This window comes from Strix uralensis, chromosome 4, assembly GCF_047716275.1.
Source record: "Strix uralensis isolate ZFMK-TIS-50842 chromosome 4, bStrUra1, whole genome shotgun sequence".
Taxonomy (NCBI): domain Eukaryota; kingdom Metazoa; phylum Chordata; class Aves; order Strigiformes; family Strigidae; genus Strix; species Strix uralensis.
This window is the reverse complement of record NC_133975.1, coordinates 2,973,269-2,995,181: the sequence shown is the minus strand read 5'-3', so window position 1 is coordinate 2,995,181 and position 21,913 is coordinate 2,973,269. Positions and strand designations below refer to the sequence as shown.

Here is a 21,913-nt window from a genome sequence, read left to right as displayed (position 1 = left end):
CCCATGTGCCGAGCAGGCAAAGGCACAGGCAGAGCAGGAGGTTGTCAGCTCAAGTCCCTACAAGCGTGAAGCAAGAGAAGCTGAGAAACATGGGCATTTTCACCTGTGCTCCTCGTTTGATTGGGAGACACCAGGTCTCTGTGGTTTTTCTTACAGCCACAGATGAGAAAGCAGAAATCCCACATTTCAATTTATTTTTTCCAGTCTCCTAATCTCCTATCTTCATGAATACTGTAATAAAAACTTTAAAATACAGTATTAGAGAGACCTCCAAATCAGAAAACATGCTGAAGAATCACCTGTTTGTCTCCTTTTTCGTTTGTTTTTTAAACACCATGCTTTCAATGCCCACCCCAAACACAAATCTTTCCTTGGCTGGGATTGCTGTAAACTTCTTAGACATGAGCAGCATCACTTAGACACTAACCCCAACCCATCAGGTGTTGTACAAACAGAACAACAAGGTGGCCCTGGCCCACAAAATGTGCACATTTTGGCTAATGGCTTTCGAATCAAGTGGATGGATGGGTGACCAGTGTCCAGCAGCTGTCCCTTGTAGACTGGAAAATTGCAGACTGCAAGCAAATCAGGGATTTTAGCTGCAAGAACAACACGGTGTTAACTTCTGAGTGGCTGGGGAGAACTCAGCCCCTCCTGGATGCTCTGATTTGAGTTGGGGTTCCCTCCTGAAAGACACAATGTTGTTCAAACACAGCTTACTGCTGGTTTCAAAACCAGCTGTGGATTTCCCTGCCTGCTCTGGGCTTGGGATCTGCCAGGCTCAGAAGGCTGCTGGCTTGAAAAGACATCCCAGACCTACCCTAGGTGAAGGTGTTTGTCTGGAGGATTTTAAAATACTGACTTTGCTTTATTTCCATGTATTCATCCCCTCTTTCCAGGGAAATAAACTGGAAAAGCGGCTCGCTGCCAATATCTGAAGAGTGAGCAATTCTCTCTTGTCTCTTAAATTCTGGATCCCTGCTGAGTGCTTTATAAAAAAAACCCAAAAAATAACCCCAAAACCAGCTCCCGGCTTTCGAGCCAAGAGACTTCCTGAGTCTGGAAGCCTTCACAAGCAAAATAAAAAATTACAATGAAAATTACTTTCTCAACCACGCTCTGCATGAGAAGGCTGCAGAACTGCTGCCACGATCCGTATGCCTTGGTCGGGAGCCCACGGCCAGTTCCTCTCCAGTCCTGCAAATCCCAAGTCGCTCGTGGCTCTGCAAAGTTGAAGCAAACAACATGAGACCAGCCTCAGTTTAGAGATAGATATTTGTCTGTCTGAAATTTCTCCTTGCTCTGCAATAATAGCAATGCCATGGCTGAGGGATGGGTATGGCCTAGGGGCTGCATCCATCCCAAGGGGGCAATCTTTATCTGCTCTCCACCACACCAAGCAACCAAGGTGAGCAGAGCACAACTCTATCTATCTTTGTCTGATCTGCAAACACCCACAACTGAATATAGAAATTGTCCCTTCCTGCCATGGGTAGATAATTAGGATGAAATCCGTGGCAGCCTTACTTGGTGTGGGCAGTTTTTCTTACTTAGCTAGAGCCTGCACTGCTTCAACTTGGCATTTCAAAGCGATGCCCTCCCCTGCCCACCCGCACAGCCCATCAGCTCACCAAGGCCCTTGTCTCCGCACAGGGTTACTGCCACAGCCTCTCATCTGGGCTTGTCTGATGCATATTTGCCTTCATTGCACACAAAAAATACCTTTCTGCAAGAGTATTTTTAGCTCCTTGCCTTGGTCAGGTCAACTCTTTCTGCATCCTGATTCTCTCTGCTCTGTTTCCCCCTGAGGAAGGAGGGAATAAGTGATTTGCTTTTGTTACCTAAGGCCTCTGTGCCCTCTCCTGTCTCACCTCTGATCCCAGCTCCATCTCTATGCTCATGTGGTTCATCCTCTGCTGAATCTCCAAGCAAGCAGTCTTGTGGTATTTTCCCTGACTGTCTGCATGCTGAGAAAAGCCCACAAATACAATCACAGCAACGCCTCGTCCCTCTGCGTCAAACCCTCCCTGCAAGCTCCCCTTTTCCAGCAACACCTGCAAAACCCCTTTGTTTCTGTTAGATGGTCAGTAGAGCTGCCCAGCCATGGCGACTCATACTGGCTCATCACTTTTTGGCGAATCCCTTGGTCTGCCCCGTGTAGGTTTTTAACTTCAATTTCAATTATAAAAGCTTTAACTCACCCTTTGGACATCACCTCCCAATAGTCCCACAGCAAGGACAGTGACAACTTGCTGCATATCGGAGACCAAAGTTCAGCCTCACCTTAGGTGTCTGGTGAGCATGGACGAGCCAAATCTGCTTCTGTAGGCAGGGGAAGGACGTGGCCAACACCCAGATGGAACACCACTGATTTCCCAGACGAAAGAACCAGGGTCCCATTGACAGTGGGCTCCACCATGGCCAGACTTCTGTCCGTAGGTCTGCCTAGAGGCTTGAACTCATAGCTTGGCTCCAAAACTACCTTAGCCAGGGGGGTGTACTGCCTTCTGGAGAATTTTGCAGAGTTTCAGTAGGTCTCTGGATTAGGTAGAGTCCAACGTAGGGTCACTAGTTGCAAAACAGATGCATTAATGGCCACACGTAACTGGAAACATCTTTGAGCTATGGCATCTCGTGTTCTCTTCCCAAAGACCCAGGACCTTCCCTTGCCAGCCTCCTGCTGCCAAAACCCACTCGCTGTGAAAATTCCATTTTGAAACCATTTTCTGCAAATTAGAAAGGTCTCATTGCTGGGACCCAAATGACACGTTGTGCTCTCCAGCAGCCGGGTGTGGTGTCCACTGCATCCAAAACAGAGCCAGCCCTGCACTGGGAGGGGAGCCGGGGAGAACCTGCAGCATTGGGAGGCTGTGGTATCCGAACCCCAGGTAAAGGGAGTGAGCCTGTGAGGCTAAGATCTGCAGGGAGTTTAAATGAAATGTTTCTCCTCTTTCCTAAAGTATTCTTTTTCTCCTTTTTTTTCCCCTCCATATTTTCAGCCAAAACCTGGGAAAAATTCTTCCAAAAATACATTTCCATTCATTTGGCAAACATTTTCCCTCCCCTATTATTTCCTGTCTGTTTGATGAAGAAAATTTTCAATATTTGGAGACAGAGTTAAGATGAGTGAACAGAAACAAGGGATATGATGCCACTTAGTGGAACATAGTTAGATAATATTAAAGAACAATATTCCAACAGCCATGTTTCAAAATTTTGGTCACATCTATAAGATGGTGTTCTTAATCGTGACATGCACTGGGGACTTCTCAGGGTACCAAGCTAAAGACAAGGGCTGCAAAGCCTTTGCTGTGCAAAGCTAAAATAAAAAGTTCCCCTTCCAATCCTGCAGATGCAGCTCAATGGTGCAGGAAATTTTGCAGAAGAGAGGGAAAATCAGGGGTACAATAAGTTCAGGGCAGATGCAGATGATTGCAAACGTGGTCCGAATTGCTCCATGAACATCTCACAAGACAGTAAGATCTTTCCAAGCAGTGCTAACAAGCAGAGGGGACAAGAGGACAAACCCACCAGTTTGCTGGATAAATCTGCTCTTGGCTTTCCTCAGATCCTTACCAGGGCAAATCCAGGATGGTGAAATTCAAAGCACTATAAGAACACAGTGAAAGGTACCCAGAAAAAAAAAAAAATCAAACAAGACAGGAGCAACCCTGCAGAAATACCCAAACTGATAGCTGCACTACCTCCCGCAGGCAGCCGCCCTCCCTAGGCAGGAGGGATGGACACGAGCCAGCCAGGCAGAGCCAGCCACTGCTGCCCTGCCAAAGCCTGGCTGCTGATAAAGGAAAGCCTCTTATCTCTCCCCTACCCCTCCTGTAAATACACCCCAGCCCCTACGCTCTGCAGAAGTGCCAGGCCTGCAGAGACTTTGGTTGGCAGCAGCAATGTTAGCATGGTCGTTGGCGCTTTACAGTATTTTTAGCCCTCCTGACATTAGCAAGGTACAAAAATAAAAAAAGCCAGTCCTCATTTGGCACGTGTATAAAAGGAATAGGGGGCTGTCGGGAGTTGCCTGCCTTTTGCAGACGACGGGGAGCCACGGCTGTGTCGCGAGCAGGGTGAGTAGGAACATATTCCTTCTTCAAAGGCTTTGCTGGCTCTGCCGTTAGCCCCCACGCACGCTGCTCTGGGCCTCTCCAGGGACACCGCACAGACCCACTGGAGATCATTTCCCAGGGTTTTGTCACCCCTCTGCATTTCTTCCCTTGGCTCCATCCATTTCCTAGCCTGTACCGTAGCAGGACAAAGTGCCACATCCCCACGTGGAGTGGCCGGGGTCTGCTGTGCCTCTGCTTTGGTGGTCCCTTTATGGTCCTCCCCCTGTCTCCTGACCATCTCTACCTTCCTCGCCCCAAACTCTCCACACCCCAACAGCTATTTTGCCAATTCATCACTCCCCAAGGCACTTCCCTTCCCCTCTCCACCCCTCGCCAGGCTGGGAGGGATGCTGCAGAGATGTCAGACGGTCTCTCTGTTCGTCGTATGGAGGTTTTTCACTCGACCCATTATACCTCTAAGCTTCTGCCATTACAGCTCATAAAGGCAAAGCAATCCCTGTACTCCCGACATTAAAATTGCAGAGCTGCCAGTGATAATGTTGCCCCGTGTACTTTAAAATTGCATTTATCTGCTCATAGCGTGCTCAGGGCAGATCGAAATGCCTGCCTGGGAATGTGAGTCAAGAGCCTGCTGATAGCACAACCGTCCCTGGGAAGGCACAGGGTGCTTCTCCTGTTCAAACCCCAGCAGCAGCCAGCCCTTCTCCCACCTCTCCCTGAGCCCTCTGCAATGACACCTCTGGGCTGAAACATCCCCTCCAGAGCTGGTGTTTCATGGATTAATGTGTTATCATCTCCGGGGCACTACGGGACATGGGGAAGGGGCTGGCCACCCTGCAGGTGTGAGCAGAAGTTGCACTGAGATTAATGATCTCTAAGACCCGTCCTCTCTAACCCCAGATTAAATCTGTGGGGAAAGTAAGAAAGCAGCAATCCCCTGTTATCTTCTTCTCTGACTGTTGGCAAGCAATGATTTAGGGATTTCTGAGATAGGGGTTGTCTATGAAGCATCATGTTTAAGGCATGGGGAGAGGAGACTGTTTAGGCTAATATCAAAGTGGTGTTTTTGCTTAAATTTCTTTTGAAGCCAAAATTAACATGGAACTGAAATAAAACATTTGGTTTGAACCCAAGAAAAAGTGTTCAGATGAAAAAATAAAACTGGGCAAATGAGGATTTTCTCATTTTCAGTCATCTGGAGAGAACCCAGGTTTTCCAGTATTTCTGAGACTGTGGCTAAGTGCTGAGGGGGCATCTTCCACCCTAGTCCCAAGCTACTCCCCTCCCAGATGCCATGCAGGAAGGCAGCACAGAGACTTGTGCTCAGAAAGCACAGCTGTGGAAAAATTGGCCTTAGAGCCCGCCCAGTCCCTCCGATGTAGGGTACACTTTGCAGAAGCAAGCCCTGCCAAAGCAAATGGAGAAGGCTGGGGCTCCTGGCATCTGCTGGGATTTATTTTTTTGAGGTACCATGCCCAGTTCATGTCAGGTAACAACCATGAAGGATTCAGAAGTAGCCTCTTGTTGCTCACTTAGAAAGTGGCAGGCAAAATCCCTCTCTGCCTGTGACAGTGGGTGTCTGCGTCTGGGACGGGAGAGCAGCCCAGCAGCGACCACAGCTCACACGCACAAGGACAACTTGAACATGTCAACAGCTGGGCACGAACAATTCATCTCTTTGGGCTCAGATGTGGTCCTGGAGGAAATAGAGAACGTACGGCCTCCCTGGGCCGTGCAAAAACCCAATGGCAGAGGGGTTGTTTGGGCTCCCGTACGGCTGTCCTGCAAACATAAAGATCCCATGTGCTTAGGAGCTATCTAGGGGACATCTCCCACGGGGGCATCCTCTGGTTGTCTGAGCATCCAGCGCTGGGTCAACTCACTGGTGCAGTTTGTATCCTCTCAATGTTTGTATGTGCATGCATCTGTTAATAAGAAAAAAATTTGGTAAGCCTGGAGTGGTCACAATCTCTCACCCCTTCTGGACAAGGCTGTCCTACCTCTGCAAGCCTCAGTCCCAAGCAGGGAGGGGAAAACCAGGGTAGCAGAGAGAGGGATGGGTGACATCCTGCTTTCCTGGAAGAGCGAGGCCAGTGCCCCAGTGCAGCTGTTGAAAGCCCAGTCTGCTTCCACATGGGAGAGGCTGGATGAATACGGAGAGTGACATTTCTGGGCTATGCTGAGTGGCTCACAGCAGGCTCTGCTATTTGCATTGCACAAATAGTCATTTTATGATTAAAACCAACAACAGCAAATACAAGCTAAACCAAGATAAAACTAGCGAGTGCTGTGCAGATGTTGAGGGCATGCAAGAGCTGGCTCTACCCACAGCTTTAACCCAAACCCCTCATTAATCCTGGATTGCACCTTTCCTTCCACTTTTTCACATTTTCTCCTGCAGACTTCTCACTCAACACACCTACATTTCAAGTGCAAAGCAATAATACAAAGAATGACATTTTTCTGCAGAACCTGAATGGCAGAAGTGAATCTGAGCAAAACAATAACACACTGAGGTGGAGGTCCTCCTAAAGGAAAAATTTTCTGGCAGATGTACCTCTCTCGAGCACCAAAACACTAATTATATAAATTCTTTTTTCTCCTTGATTCCTGATTCTGGGGGAAAGGAGAAATGCTACGTGATTAGTGCTAGCTTCATGTAGGGAAACTGAGGCACCCCCCCCATTCGCTGCACCAGCTTGCAGACCCTTCCAACACCCGTAAATGTCTCCTTGCCATTTCTCTATGAAAGGAATAACCCTGATTTTTCCATTCCCTTCCAGTGCAGAGATGTAACTGCTGATAGCCCACCCCTGGATCTCCAACTATCCAGAAAAAAAAAGTATTTGCACTTGGAAATGGGCCAAGACCTTCTCTGTGGCATTGCCATCCCACCTTATTTCTGGAATTAGGAAAATCTCAGTACTTTTGGCTAAACCCATCTGACCAAATCCTGATTTGCTGTAATTAACCATATAGACAGGCAGACTCTGAAGGAATCAGTGCAGAGCACATTCTTCTTTTGAAAAAAAATCATCTGTCTTTCCATCCGCAGAGCTCTGTGGTTTCTTCACTTCCTTATCCACTGCACGGATGAAGACCAGCTATGACAGAGGCAAGTCATCCAAATCCCAGACGATCAAAGCAAGCGAGACGATTCCCTCCCATCACTCCAGGAACAGCAACCACCATGAAAAGCAAAGCACCCAAAGCACATCGAGACAGGCCCATCCCAGGAATCATGGAGAAAATGTGATGCCGTCCTGGGCAGAAAACATCTTGCCTGGCTGGAGGGAAGCTCAGATGTCAGATGTCTGTAATGGCAACTTTCCCCTGGGACACATATCTGAAGAGATCAGCTGCAAGACCTCAGAGAAACTCCCTCACCGAGTCACCAGCGTGAACAGGAATGAGGAGGGGGTGCTAAAGAAAGTCTCAACTACACAAAAAGTTAGAGATGAGCCCAAGGATTCCCCCTCCAAGGCGGTTTTCATGTTTTGGGCCAACAAAGTTAACAGCAGCAGCAAAACAACTAAGTTCCAAAAGCTACTTCAGAAGTCATCTGTGACTGCTGGAAGCTGCTCTCCAGCCCTCCTTCCCAAGGAAGGACTTAGCAGCTTGGGAGAAGAGAAGCAGGCTAAAATTCCCCAGAGAAAGACCAGGAGAGATCTATTCTCTGACCTGCAAGTTTTCAGCTACATAGACACCCACGTCCTACAAGTGAGCCAGCAGGTAGGTCCTGGTGTCCTTCAGGAGGAACACAGATGGTGCCATCAGCAGATGGTGCCATCAGCAGATCCACATCCTAACATTCAGCTTTTCACCATATGCTCTGACGACAGCAGTGACAAGGTAGTGGCTTAGAGCAAAACTAGGAGATCTCACAAGGCCCTGGGCTGTGAGTTTGTCCTAACCATGGCCAAAGATTGCCGTGCTACCTCTGAAGATCTGCTGCCTGCCCAGGGCCCGCTGCTGCCTGTTTCCAGCCAGTGCTTGCTGCAGCTCACCATGCCAAACTGGGAAGAAAGGCTGGTTTCATCATGGGGCAGGATTTTTTCAGGATCCCAAACAGGATTGCAGTGGGGTAGAGGGATCCTAGAAACCCTTCTAGGAAGAGTTCAAGGGTGACAGGAAGGGACTCAGACCACAGGATACCCTGAGGCAGCTCAAGCTGAGCTTAGGTAGCCTGAGAGCTGGTGAGCCAACATGCTTCCTGCATGAAAAGCACACAGACCCAGCAATAACCCCTTGGTCTGACCATGTCCACTATCCCCTCCATACCTGTGGCAGCCCAAGTTCTGCTTTTCTCAAGCAGGAGGCATTGATTGCGTCCTCTTTCAGGCTGTCTGCTGTTATACGATGCTCCCACTTTCTGAATGAGCTCAGGAGCTCAAAAAAGGAGCACTGAATTTTGTAATTCCTTCCTGTTACCTGAACCATGTGCTGTCAGTGTAATCTCTCCCCCAGGGTCAGCACAGTTTGCCCAAGCAGCGAATGCCGAACCAATGCAGCACTTGCAGCTTATACGTCAACTTGTTAGCGAGAGCGAAGAGGCACAAGGAATAATTGTGCTCTCCATTATTGTTGAAACCTGTAATTTGTACCTAGCCCGAGGCTAATCTCCCTTGGGAAGAAGGATGCTTGAGGATTTCAGAGTCTACCTAGTCTATTAAAAAGAGAAGAGACGGGGAGGGAGTTGGAAGATAGAAAAAAGAGGGTAATAAACAACCAAAAATACCTCCAAGACAGTGGGGAGTCAGGGGAACAACTTGTTTCCCTGTTTATTCAAAGTGCCAGCTGCACTAAAACCTGGTGCACTTTGTCTCTTCCTCTTAGCCATGAATTATTGGTGCCAAGAGCAGCAGTAGAGCAGTTTACTGACCACCTACAAGTAAGGTGTTGCACCTCTGGTGATGGCTTAGCCAGTGGTGCCATGGGGATACAGGGTTGTCCCCTCTCCCTGTGCACCGAGCTCTGCTGCCGACTGGCAGGGAGAAGGTTGATGGGAGAGCCCCAGGCAGTGCAGCCACAAAGCTAAACCTGTTTCCTGGCCGTTTAGGTGTAGCCTGTGGACTGCTTGTATGCATCCGTCTTAACCATGTGAAAAAGTCTTGGCAGGATCATTGCCTGCGTGGTTTTGGAGAAAACAGCTCCATCCTTCAACTCCAAACACTCTGGTGGAGCTCCCAGCTACTGCAACACAAGATGCTCTGACCGATTTCTTCAGGGTCTCACCCATTTCTTCAGGGTCCTCAGGCATAGTCAGGACCAGGATTACTTGGGAACATTGGAACTCTCAGCCTAGGACCTACTTTTTACCATCTCTGACTGAAACAAAGAATAACATGTGGCTGAATTTGCACCAAGATGTGCCAAGAGAGAAGCAGGTAGCTAGATATTTAATGGCTGAGTACCTTTTTTTTCCTTGGGAATAATTCATATTATTTGTTTGTTTAGCAGCTGCACACTCATAACAACCTCATGACAGAAATGTAAGGCACCATCAGGAGCAGCTTCACTTTGACATAGGTGCTCTCCTGGCTGCACTATCATTTTAAAACCTGCATCCCAAGGAAAATCTTCGGCCATTACAAAAGCAACATTTGCCACAAGCAAAAAAGAAAGAAATTTCTATCTGTGTGAAACTATCTTACAGATGGTTGGGGCAGGAAAGTCATTGAGCAATGAAATAGCAGGGGCAGGACGTTGAAGAAATGAGCTGGACTAAATTTAACCCAGTGAAAAAAAAAAAGCCTGCTGCTAAAAATGCTTGTGCTATCACAAAGGAGGGAAGAGCCCAGAAATGTGAGTGTGTGAATGGGAGGAAAGGGACAGAAAGGCTTTCTTTAGGGTCAGGTATGGATTTAAAAGTTAGTGAAATTTTAGTGGTGGGGCAAAAATCTTGTTTCCACTCATTTTGGTGCATGGGTTGGAGTGAGGTTTCACAGCCTCAGGAAGAGCATCTGAGCCACAAGTCCTGTCCTCTTCTGCATAAATACACTGAGATGTTAGTCAGTGTGGGGCTGAAAACCTGCTGTCCCTAGTTAAGTGTTGCAGAGAAGCACTGCTGGAGAGACCCACCTCTAGGACAGGATCTTCTGGGCCAGAGGACACATTGGATTGGACAGAGAGGGCACCAGAGCAATGACACTGTACGTCCCAACCAGCTGCTCCAAAGAAATGGGAAATGCCACCTTCATTTCCTCCAGCTTGCAACTCCAGCCCTCAGGCTTTTATAAAACCATGCCTAGGAAAACAGAGAAAACACTCTATTCTACCACAAACAGTATTTTTGCATTTTAACTTCTTGGGGGAAAAAAAAATGGAGCTATGGGGTTTCTGTGGTGTACATTTTCTTTCCAGCGAGCCCGCCACATGGAGCAGTCACCCACCCACACAGCAGTGACACCCAGATTCACTTTAACTCCCCCGTCCTCTCCATTACAGCTGAAGTCTGGGCACGCCAGCTTGTCCATCCAGGCCATCGTTCCCCTGATCACTGCCAAGTCCCAGAGCAAACTGGAGATGGTGAGGGCAATATGGTTCTGGCTCTGCCACAACATCGGTAAGTCTGGTCCCACTCTTTTGCAGAGACGTGAAAAGCCCTTTCTTCATACGCCACCTCCTGGCTTTCGTCTCTTCATGCCCTGCAGAATAGACTCCACAGTCTTTGTCTTGCAGTCATGAGTTGAAATGTCCCCCTCCTGAATTCAGGAAAGTGCCTGGAGTAGGAAGTGGTTCCCACTATCGGACCTTCCATCCTGGAAATGACACCCGCTTCACTGGCACTCGAGTGTCAGACCCCCAGAGACACCAGTAAAGCCCACCTGCCTTCAGTGCACTCAGCTTCAACACATCGGAGGCTGTTTCCCTGATAATGCAAATTCGATGAGGCTGAGCTGTGCCTGGCAGCAGTCATCTGGGGACACAGGAATCTCAGCACAATGCAGTCGCTTCGTGCTACTTTATCCTACCACATCCATGCATGTGAGACAATGTGATTGTCACTGTACCTCACTTGAATGGCACAACTCTGTTTACATATGCTGGGAACCCAACACCCCCAAGGCTTTGGCAACTCTTTGCTCATATGGGCAATTGTCAAACTCTTGAATAATGATGGATAGAAGAGCTGTCATGGATTCCAGGGTGGGTCAGCAGAGAAATAGGGTTGGGCAGGAGAAGGAATAAGCCCTTAAGTTGGCCTGAAATTGCATGGTATTTTCCCTTTCCTAGAATATGATGTGGATGGCTTCTTGGGGTTGTCTCCGAAGATCCACATGCCAGAGCAGGTCCTGCAAACAGGAAGAGCTGTGTGTTCTGGTTATGCCCATTTATGCCAGGAAATGTGCAGGTAAAACTCACTTTGGGCTTTCTTCTCCTGCCCCTTTGAAGATCTGAGATGTGGACATATATCTGGCATGGCGCTTGCCACACAACCAGCATCATTCACCCACCATGTCCCTGGGCACAGCAGCTGCCTCCCTCCTCCTCTATTTGTATAGGGGAGTATATATGGCTTTGACAGACTAACCAGAACCAGAAATATGAGGGATGAGGGTTGGGAGTAGCTGTGGGGAAAGCAGGAGGCTGGATATAACCTGAATTTGGCCACCAGCTTGCATGAGTGGGGCCCTGGCTTTAAGAAGGAGGTTGTACTTACCATGCAGGTTGGGTTGCTTTCCAAGAAAGCAAGCCCAAAGCAGTGTTTGGTCTGTGGTTATCTCCCCTGATGGCTCTTTCTGGTCAGGGAGGCAGGTTTGAGCTGCGTGGAGGTCCCAGGGTTTGGCCGGAGCCCAGGATCCCACAGAGGCCGATGGTGCCAGCAGCAGAAGAGCAGCCACATGTGGAATGCGGTGGAGCTGGAAGGGCAGTGGTGCCTCCTGGATGCTTGCTGGGGTGCAGGGACCGTGGATACAGAGAGCAGGTTGTTCATACCCAGGTGAGACACCTCTTCCCCTGCCACCACTGGAGACATGGCCCCCAACACAAATCAATGGACTAGGCTCAACCCGACTTTGGATATGCCCCAGAATGGCCATCCCAACCCTTCCAATATACTCCTTAAAGTCTGGGTTTACCAGGCCTTGAGCTCCTAATTTCAGGTACACCCCCAGAGGCTACTCTCAGAGGGTCCACAGAGCTGTTCTGCTCATCCTCAACTATGGTGGGTGCTCAGAGACCTCATGCAAACGTGGACCATCTACACGTAAACATCTACGTTAAGTGTCTTATTCCCTGAGCTGGGGCAGTAACTTTTCAGATGATAACTTCCCCCTGTGACTTGTTTTTAATCTGCAGTGAGTGCTGCTTACGAAGTAACAAATCCTCATTTTCACAGCAACTTTGCTCTTATGTGGTTCCATATGTAATTACTTGAGATTCCTCAGCCCATGCTAAGCAAATAACGACTCTCATGGAAGTTATTTGTACAATTTAATAATTTCCATTAACTGTATTACGGGATTGCATTTTTAATTTTTTTTTCTCTAATAATGCATAATGAAATAATTGTGGAATTTCTAATAGGTAATTATCTTGCTGAGAACAGTTTAAAACCCCAGTGAGTGTGGGTTGTTTTTAGCTGAGCATGGGGAAAAGAGAAGAAGGAGAATCAAACATCACCTAGAGCAATAGGCAGAGATAATAGCTTCTTCTGGGTCCAACACAGTGTCCTCAAAACCTTCAGGTCAACAGATGCAACAGGGCTTCATGGGATGACCCCAATGCATGCATCTACCAGTTGACCCACTCAGCAAACACCTAAGCAGGGGTGACGTTTGGAAAGTCAGGTTAGGCACATTCAAATTGGAACCAAGATGCATTTTTTTTTTTTTTCTTAAATCATATGTAAATTCTTGGAAGAGCTTTAAACCAAAATCAGATGTCATATTGAAATATATCTTCAACTAACAGGCCTTAGGAGAGGAATCACTCAGCAAAATTATCTCCTCTGCAGGTCATAGGGTCATCTTAACTGGTTGCTGGAAGAGGTCTGTTACAGGGCTGGGAACTGCAGTTTCAGCTCTGGGCATCTCTACAAGGAAAATAGAGAGAAAATAAGGGCAGCAGAAAATGAAATGCCAAATGAGAGCTCGGTCCTCCCTTACTGAAGTTGGTGCAGCTCTGATGGTGTGGAAGAAACTCCCTTCCCTTACAATGGTGCATCATGACCACTGGGGATGCCAAGGGTTTTCTTGCTCCTTCCATGGTGTCTTCTCCTCTCACCTTGCAGGCATGATGATTTTTTCTTCCTTACTGACCCTGAGCACTTCATTGAGACCCACTGGCCAGAGGACCCCCAATGGCAGCTTCTGCAGCCCCCCATCGTGCGGGAAGACTTTGAGCAGAGAGTTTTTAAAACTTCAGAGTTTTTCAGACTTCAGCTCTCCCTCCTTTCTCCAAACACTTCCCTCCTCAAAACAGGTAAATGCAAAGCAGGGGCTAAGTTCTAGTAATATAAAAGCTCACTTGCTTCTAAGAAATAAGTTTGGGTTGAGGAAAACATTCCTGCTGCAAAAAATGACCCATCTGTCTATTTTTATGCACATGTTAAACATCTAGTAGAGCAGAGACACATATTTAATCAGTTTCTGAAATCACGGACATTGTGTGATACTGTGATTAGTAAACTGGGAATTAGGATTCATAAATTATAGTTAATTGAGCCAAATCACTTAAGCCCTTTTGTGCCTGGCTTTTCCTATCTAAATTCACCAACAGTAGCAAAATACCTTCAACGTACCTAAGACACAGTTCTCATTGTGTTCATAAACCAGAGAGGGAGACTCCCACATAAAACATGACCTGAAACGTTTGTGTCCCATTTTTTGAAAATGAAGGGAGGGGGGTGGAGTTGGTTTTCCTCGATTGTAGTTTTATGACCATTTTTCAGTTGGATCCAACATGATCTTTTTACCTGGACACTCTTTGTACACACATTCCCCTGGATGGTCCCAAGAGTATATGGATTTTTCCCACAATTTATTTTATCAAGACAGCAAGCTAGGAGATAGAGCAATCTCAGATTGAGGGGAGTTGTCAGGCTTACAGAAAACAAATGTATGACAGACAACACACACTGTAAAGCTTTTGACTGACAGACGTTATTACTTACCCAGAAATCAAACTCCTCCAGTATTTCCAGGATGCTGGGGCTTTGCCGACATGGGCTATCACTCACCCTTTGAGCAGCGAGTGGTCTGTGCAAATCAAATTAAATTGGGAACAGCTGAAAGGCCGATGCTGACTTTTATGCAGCATTATGGGGACTTTGCCACGTAGGTGCTGTGTGACCTTGGGTAGAGGTAGACAAAAAGTTCCCTCCGCAGGATGCTCTGAGGTTCTGTGGTGGAGAAGGACCATGAGATCTTTGGAGACTTGGAGAAACCCCTTTCAGGTCCAGGCACCAGGGAGGCTCCAAGGCATAAAACCAAACAACACAACTTTTTCTGTCTCAGGGGAAAAATAGGAGATTAATAGGAGATTAATAGTCCAACCAGTCCCTTCATCTGTGTGCCAAAGCGATAACTAACAAAACATAGACTCCTACCAAATATCATTAGTGGTGGTACAAAAGCCCGAAGGGAAGAATGAGGAAAAATAAGTATTTCATTATTCTCTACCTTCCCTCCCCTGTTTTTGATAGCCAAAAGTCATAGGGATGGAGCCCAGAAGCAGCTCAGGGCTTTGGATCCTCACTGGCCACTGGCCACTAGCTACCATGAGCCAACACAGACTTGGGGAGAGATGTTAGAGAAGCAAACCTGCCTGGCACATCCCAGCTACATCACTGCCTACATCACCCCCTTGGCTGGAGGAACTCCTGTCCCTCAACCACAAAACTCACTGGGTGATCTGGCCTACAGGCACGGTTGTCTTTTTTCCTCCAAAACTGAGAGGAAAGGAGATTTTCCCATTAGAACAGGAAAAATATGTCAACTTTCCCCCCCCCCTGTGAATTTCTCATCTTGTGGAGGGAACGAACTGTATTCCTGGACCTAACCTGAACAGATTAACTGTTGCAATTAGTCTCAACAACCTCATATCAGAATTGTACTTAAAACACCAAACTGCAAACCCAGATTGTGAACCAAACCAGATGTCTGCTTTTGTTGATGCAAAATTATGGTTATATTGATCTAAGTTGATGGAAGTAAGGCATCACCTTAAAGGGCACACTTAAGCATCTAAGGCACTCTCAGTCTGCTAGAGATCTTTGGTGCAAAATCAGGCTATTTTCCCTCTTTGGCTACTGTAGATCAATTCCTGATCTATTCTATTTGAGCAATTCTCTGTTTAAAATGCTTAAAAGCTTTCAGCCAAGATTTCTCCCACAAATCACTGTCTTATGGGAGCTGAAGGTGGGACACCTTGCAGAGGGACCTGATTTTCAGGAAATACCTGGCTTCCCCCCTCTGAAAACCCAACCTTTTTATTTGTGAACGTTGCCCAGGCTGTTAGGGTTGGTAACTGCAGCGATGAAGGGCATTCAGTCTTATGGAATTAAGACTTCATACGATAATTTTTTTTATAGAAAGGCAGTCATTGGTGGCATGCTGTAGATACAATAGCTAGACTGGGAGAAGGGAAGGGAAGCCTTTGAAAGAAAGCTTTGAGAAATTAAAAACATGCCTGTACTTTAATGGTGTTTTTTTCCCCCAAACAATTAATGCAACATACATTGACCTCCTGCAGCACTGAGCGTGCTGACATGGGAACACATCCCTAGCTTCACCTGGCCTCCCTGGAAACCAGGAATCTCTAGTGCATGGCTTGAATTAACTCAATAAAACAAACAAATGTTTGTTTTAAACGTAGCCATTAATTATCTCCTTGGGTCTCCTTTCCAAAGCGAAATACATTGCTGGCTTCCCTATCTCATCATCGCTGGCTCTGCTACATACAATGTTCTGTTCTTTTCTTTCTTCCTAAAGATCCTAATATGATGCAGCCGGCCAGGCCAGCAGCTTCGGAAACTAGCATAGAGCGAATTTAATAACAAGCAAACCTGCAGTTAATAAAGTCTGTCATCAGTAATGTCTCCACTGAACACTTGCCAGGAGAGAATTGTTTGCACTTACTGTGTGAGCCAAGTCACAGCTTTAACAGGCAAGGCACAAATAAAACCCAGCCTTCCCATTCTTTTCACATCTCTGTTTCAACCTACCAACAAAAACTGTGGGGCAAACAATGAAAATATCCAGATTCAAACAGGAAAAAAAAAAAAAAAAAGTTGTCCCCCCCATTATTCATTAGATTATGAAACACGTTTCATAATCTAATAATTAGCAAGCGACAATTTTTTCAGCATGAATCTGGAGTCTTTTGTCACTTTGTGTTAGCACCCAAAACAAATGAACATTGTGCACAGCACGGGTGCTGATACCAGCCGTGGGCCCCCGCAGTGCCATTGCTCAGTACTCCCCTCTCTCCAGCACAAACGTGGTGAGGATAGGACGATGCAGAGCAGCCGCACTCTGGACGTGAGACAAGCCATCCCTGGGCACTTAGGGACCCCGGGTAATGAAGAGCAGGCTTAATTTCCACCGACCTTGAGGGTGGTGGGTTTAAGCACACGCCTCAGTACGTCTGTGTGCCAGTGCCAGGCTCTGTGAAGCACTCTGGGATCCTTCAAGGGCAAAAGGACTCAAAGTCTAGTTCTCTGTGGCCATTTTTCTCCTGCTTTCATCTGTACCTGGAGAGAAAAAAAGGTATAAAATAACATTAAACCAGGGTTTTCTAGCCAGGCTGCCCCAGTACCTGTAGCTTCACGTGGGATGATGTAGCTCACCACGTGCTGAAAGCAGCCTGCTGTCTGCTGGTTAGACAGTCCAGTCTTCTTCAGGGTCAAGACTTCAGGGCTTGCGAAACCTCGCCCTGCCTCCATTGCAAAACCAACCACCCGCCCCTTCTGCCCAGGAGCAGATGGAAATCTCTTGGGAGGGCTTGCTGCACCGGGAAGTGCTCGCTCTTACTGCCATATGGGTTTACAAGCAGCAAGATGTGGCACATGGAAGGTGGGAGTGAAACCAAGGCCACCACGACTGTTGTCCTCCATGGTGACCTCCCCTGGAGGTGCCTCATTTCTGGGTGTGAAGGTGGGTTCAGATTGGTTTTAAAGTCACCTGCTCTGCTCTGTCTGGGGAAGCAGGTTGGCTTGATGCTGGGGAGGTGGTGGGTGGTTTGTGGTGGCCCTGAGCAGGAGATTGTTTATGTCCACCCAAGGAACAAAAGTCATTGGGAAAGAGCCCCAGCACATACCCACCAACTGTGGTACCACCACCAGGTACCCGTACCAACGCACCTCTCTTTTGGATCTCCTGCTCTCCCCTCCTCCCTGGTTAGCACACACTCCAAGCCAGAACTTGCAGATTTTTGTGATTTGGTGATGCCAAAATTCAGAAAAAATATTTTAATAATACTGATAATGGGAAAAATTAAATTAATTCCTAAAATGTGACAGTGATGTGGGATCTCCTACCAGCCAGGCTGGGATATTTTGATCCTCCCAGCTGCTTTGTTCATTTGACACCACAGTATGAGACCTGCAGCTTAGAGAAATGACACCAGCTCAAGAAGCCATGCAAAACTTAACCTGTATGGGACATCATTAGCTTAGTTTTGGGTGTCACAGGGCCCAAAGGATAATTATTTGTACCTGTCCCCTTCATCTCCAGACCTAGTGGCATCATCGTTTCTCTTTCAGCAAGGGGAGAAAAATGGTAAAAGGTGAAGAAGAGTCTTGCTAAGGTCCTTCAGCAGGTAGAGACAAAAAGAGAAGGAGAATCTCTGCCTCCCGTGCAGATGATTTGGTTCAACACTGCAAAAGTGAATGTGTTACACTGTTGATGAAGGGGTTGTAAAAGGTGTCTTTGTTCACCCTTCTACAGCCCATGGGGAGGTGTCAGTGATGCTGGAGAGCACCCACCCAACAGAGTTCACCTACCAGCTCTCCAAACTCCAGGGCACCACAAATGGAGAGGATGTAGGTGCAGTTCACGGGATGATGACAGTGTCTGAGAACAACATGACCATCAAGGTGACTCCCCCAACCAAGGGCTTGTTTGACCTCATGATCTTCGCACGTCACGCTGACTCTCAGGACCCTTACAACTGGGTGTGCTCCTATCAGATCCAATGCATGGAGCCCCACAATGGAGAGAAAATGCCTGAAAACCCTTTTTATTTCTGGGGCCTTCACCAAAAAGCAAGAGATTTTGGCATCAAGGAGAGCAGCCCCAAAGAGGAGCTGCTTGTTGCACCACAGGGAACTTTGCTCTTGACTCTCCAGATATCCCGACCCTTGCTTGCTGTGTATGAGCTGGTTAATAAAGATTTAGACGCTGCAATGAGCAAGAAATGCCTGGCTGCACAAGCTGAGGAGGAGAAACTGAGTTGCCACGTGCTCTGCCCTTTCCAGGGCTACTACCGGCTCTCTGTGTTTGTGAAAGATTTAGGAGGTATCACGTTCAGGAATGTGGCCAATTTCCTTATTCGTTGTTTGAGACCTGTCAACCAGAACGAACTCTTCCCCTCAGAACTGAGCATGCACTGCGGGAGCGGGATCAGCTCTAGCAGCCACGGCCTCTCCCACCCCAGCCACTCTGTCCCCATCATCACCACCAAGGTCGGGAAGTGCAACATCACCTTCCACACACCTGCCGACGTCGAGGTGACCGCCAGCTTGAATAAGGACAAAGTCATCAGCGCCAAGTACCCCCTGGAGAGGTACGTCCTGGTCACCCACCTGAGGACTAAAGTCAGCGTGTGCGTTGTTCTTCCTGAGTCGGGCATCTACAAAGTGGGGCTTTTTGGGAGAAACAAAGACCACAAGGATTTTGTCCATATTTGTGACTATATTATACGCTGCTTCTCTGATCCCAGCTGGCCTCCCTTCCCCAGGGTGTACAGCCTGTGGAGGAGAGGGTGTGTGTTGCTAGAGCCACGCACGGGGATACTCCAAGAGCAGAGCTGGGTCCGGTTCAGGGTCAAGGTGCCAAAAGCCTACCAAGCTGTCGTTCTTGGGCAACAGAAGACGGTGCTGCAGCAGACCCTGAACGCAGTCTGGGAAGGGGATGTGTTCACCGGGGCTGTGGGGACGCAGGTCAAACTGGCGGCCAAGTTCAGCCAGCACTGCTCCTCCCTAGAGGTCATCCTGGCGTTTGAGGTGGAGGGTGGCTCACCTGCCTCCCTGGGGTGTTCGGGGTAAGCCACAGAAATGCTGGATGTGCTGGGAAGGATTAAAAAAGCCAGGGAAAGAAGCAAACGCTCTCAAAATTGAAGGATGTTGAGGAGACATGGAGAAAACTCCCAGAACTTTATGGCATGTTGGGGGGAGTCTGGGTGTAACCCACAGAGCTTTTCTTCCCGCAGGATATCCAGATACTTTCTGGGGCCTCCTATCCCACTCAGAGATGTTGCCGCCATTTAAATCAGCACCAACATATGGAAGGCTCCTAATATTTTGCTTCTGTCAGAGGAAACCATTGTTCAGCTTCTCTACAGGAAGGATGTCTCACTGCTTATTACCAGCTTGAATAATTGTTTGGAATGTTTTATTTGACATTTATTCAAGAACTTGGAAACCCACATAGTTTCCTTCTCTTGAGAGGATAACAACAACAACAAAAAACAAGCAAAAAAAGCTCAAACTGGAGCCAACAGCTTCAGATGGTAGCAAGATTTTTAAAACGTAAATATATAATAAAGCAAGTAAGACCTCCTTGCAGAGGGACTCTGTGCTTGGGCAGAGGAAAGGGGAAAGGAAGCAAAGAGATGCTGTATTTTATCATCTATGTCTTTAAAATATCTTCCAGGTTTTCATTATCAAGGATGACATGTAGATATATACTTAAGAGCATTGAGGACTTGAAACAAGGCAAGGAAGCAGCTCTGTAGCCAAAGCATCTAATCACTGAGTGGAAAGCACAGGCAGCTCTGCTCTTAAACTCTGACACATGCTGCAAGGCACCACAAACACCGACTTACTGAACGCCAACTCGATTTTCATACTTAGGTGGGCTAGAACGTACACAGTGCAAATACTTCTCCATTTCTGCACTGGATTGATGCTTGAAAGGGGGATTCTGGTTGTAATAATGAAAAGCTGGGTTATTTTTAGATGCTACGCAAAAGATATTGGGGAACACGTTTTGCTTTCTTCAGGTTTGGCAAATTAAATTTGACTTTTTAGCAAAAGTTTACGTAGATTTGAACTTTTTTGGGCCTGGAAATCAGTTAATGCAGATAATGTATCAGGATCCACTTTTCACACCAAACTTGCTGGAACGATGCTGATGTGTTGGAAGATTTCCCTGAAGAACAAAGTACAAGGACTACTTTGAACTAAGGGAAGGACTTGCAATGGTAGACATAGGCTGAACTCTTGCCTGTGGTGCTAGACAACAGTTTAAGAAGTACAGATCCCTAGATCGCTCTCTCCTGACTCATGTGCTGGCCACTCCATATTGGGCCATCCACTTGGATGGATAAGGGAAAGCGAAGCACAGTGTGACTCAGCTCCCTTGTCTGTCTTTCAGAATAACCATAGGCAAAAAAAATCTGCTCCCTGTGACGCTGAGCAGATGATCCAGAGCCCAGCCCCAAAATTCAAAGCTTGGAAAGCTGCTGGTAGTCAGTGCTGTCCTCCAAACTGCCCCCACCAGCTGAGTACCTTTGCATGCACCTTCCATGACCAATGGTCTGACCACACGGCACTCCCTGAGCACTGGGGATGCTCCTGTGCAACTCTCCAGACCCCCTCGGTACTTCCCAACCTGTGCATTGTCCACAGACACCACCAGTAGTGAAATTATATCTGCAGACCCAGCAGGCTCCCAAAGACTGCATTTTTGCTTGTTTTGTGGCTTGGTGAACAAAAATGACTGGCAAGTGAAATGACTCTCAGTTCCCATTGCCATCTTCCTCTCTATGTCCTTTTCCTCTCCAGACAGTTTTGCTGTTACCTTTTGTGAGCTGTGCCCCTCTGGCCTTCTTGAGCCACTCTATGTATCTGTGTGTACACACATGTTGTTAGCTGGAACTGTCCCATCTTTGCCCAAATTTAAGCAGGCAGGTCATGACCATGTGCCTCCAGGGAAAATCCAGGTTCCAGCTCAGTGATTAATTCCTCTTTATCCATCATAATGAGGTCCAGATTAGAGTTACCTTGAATTGGGATCCAAACAACTTATGTCAGAATATAATTACCTGGAGGTGCTGAGAACTTTAATGATACTCCCACGGGGGATTTTTTACTTCAAGGATCTGAAGTCAGTCTACTCATATTTCCTCTCTGTGCACACTCGGGTATAGCATGTAGCCTATTTTAAATGTCATTCTTATTTAGATTTACATACCTCAAAGCCTGTGCCTGGAGCTCTAGGAGCCTTCGCAATAAACATGAGCACCAACTCTCCAAAAATAACAGCCCTGGGGCAAGCGCCACTCATGAAAAAACAATGATAAGCAAAAGAACAAACCTGCATGTCTCTCCTCCTCTTGCCCCCTCTGCCCAGCAAGATTTAATTAGGTAAAGACAGATTACAACACCTACCTGCAGCTATAAAACACATCTAATTCTGAGCAAACTTAGTTCAAAAAGTCGTTAGGAGGCCTCCAGGCATGCATACAGATGTGGACAGCCAAAAACTGCCAACAGGAGTGTGGTGGGTTGACCCTGGCTGGACGCCAGATGCCCACCAAAGCTTCTCTGTCACTCCCATCCTTACCTGGACAAAGAAGAGAAAATATAATGAAAGCCTTGAGGATCGAGATAAGGACAGGGAGAGATCACTCACCAGTTACTGTCACGGGCAAAACAGACTCGACTT

At 47.3% G+C, this 21,913-nt stretch overlaps 1 protein-coding gene across 1 annotated transcript; it reads left to right on the top strand.

Annotated features, from left to right (window-relative positions):
- Window positions 1-4,025: 4,025 nt before the first annotated feature.
- LOC141942371 (kyphoscoliosis peptidase-like) lies at window positions 4,026-20,282 on the top strand. Its single transcript, XM_074865426.1, has 7 exons — window positions 4,026-4,079; window positions 7,135-7,811; window positions 10,527-10,644; window positions 11,316-11,433; window positions 11,830-12,021; window positions 13,315-13,505; window positions 17,972-20,282. The coding sequence occupies exons 2-7, from the start codon at window positions 7,173-7,175 to the stop codon at window positions 19,288-19,290; spliced, it is 2,577 nt and encodes an 858-aa protein (XP_074721527.1). The 5' UTR covers window positions 4,026-4,079; window positions 7,135-7,172; the 3' UTR covers window positions 19,291-20,282.
- The last annotated feature ends 1,631 nt before the right edge of the window (window positions 20,283-21,913 follow it).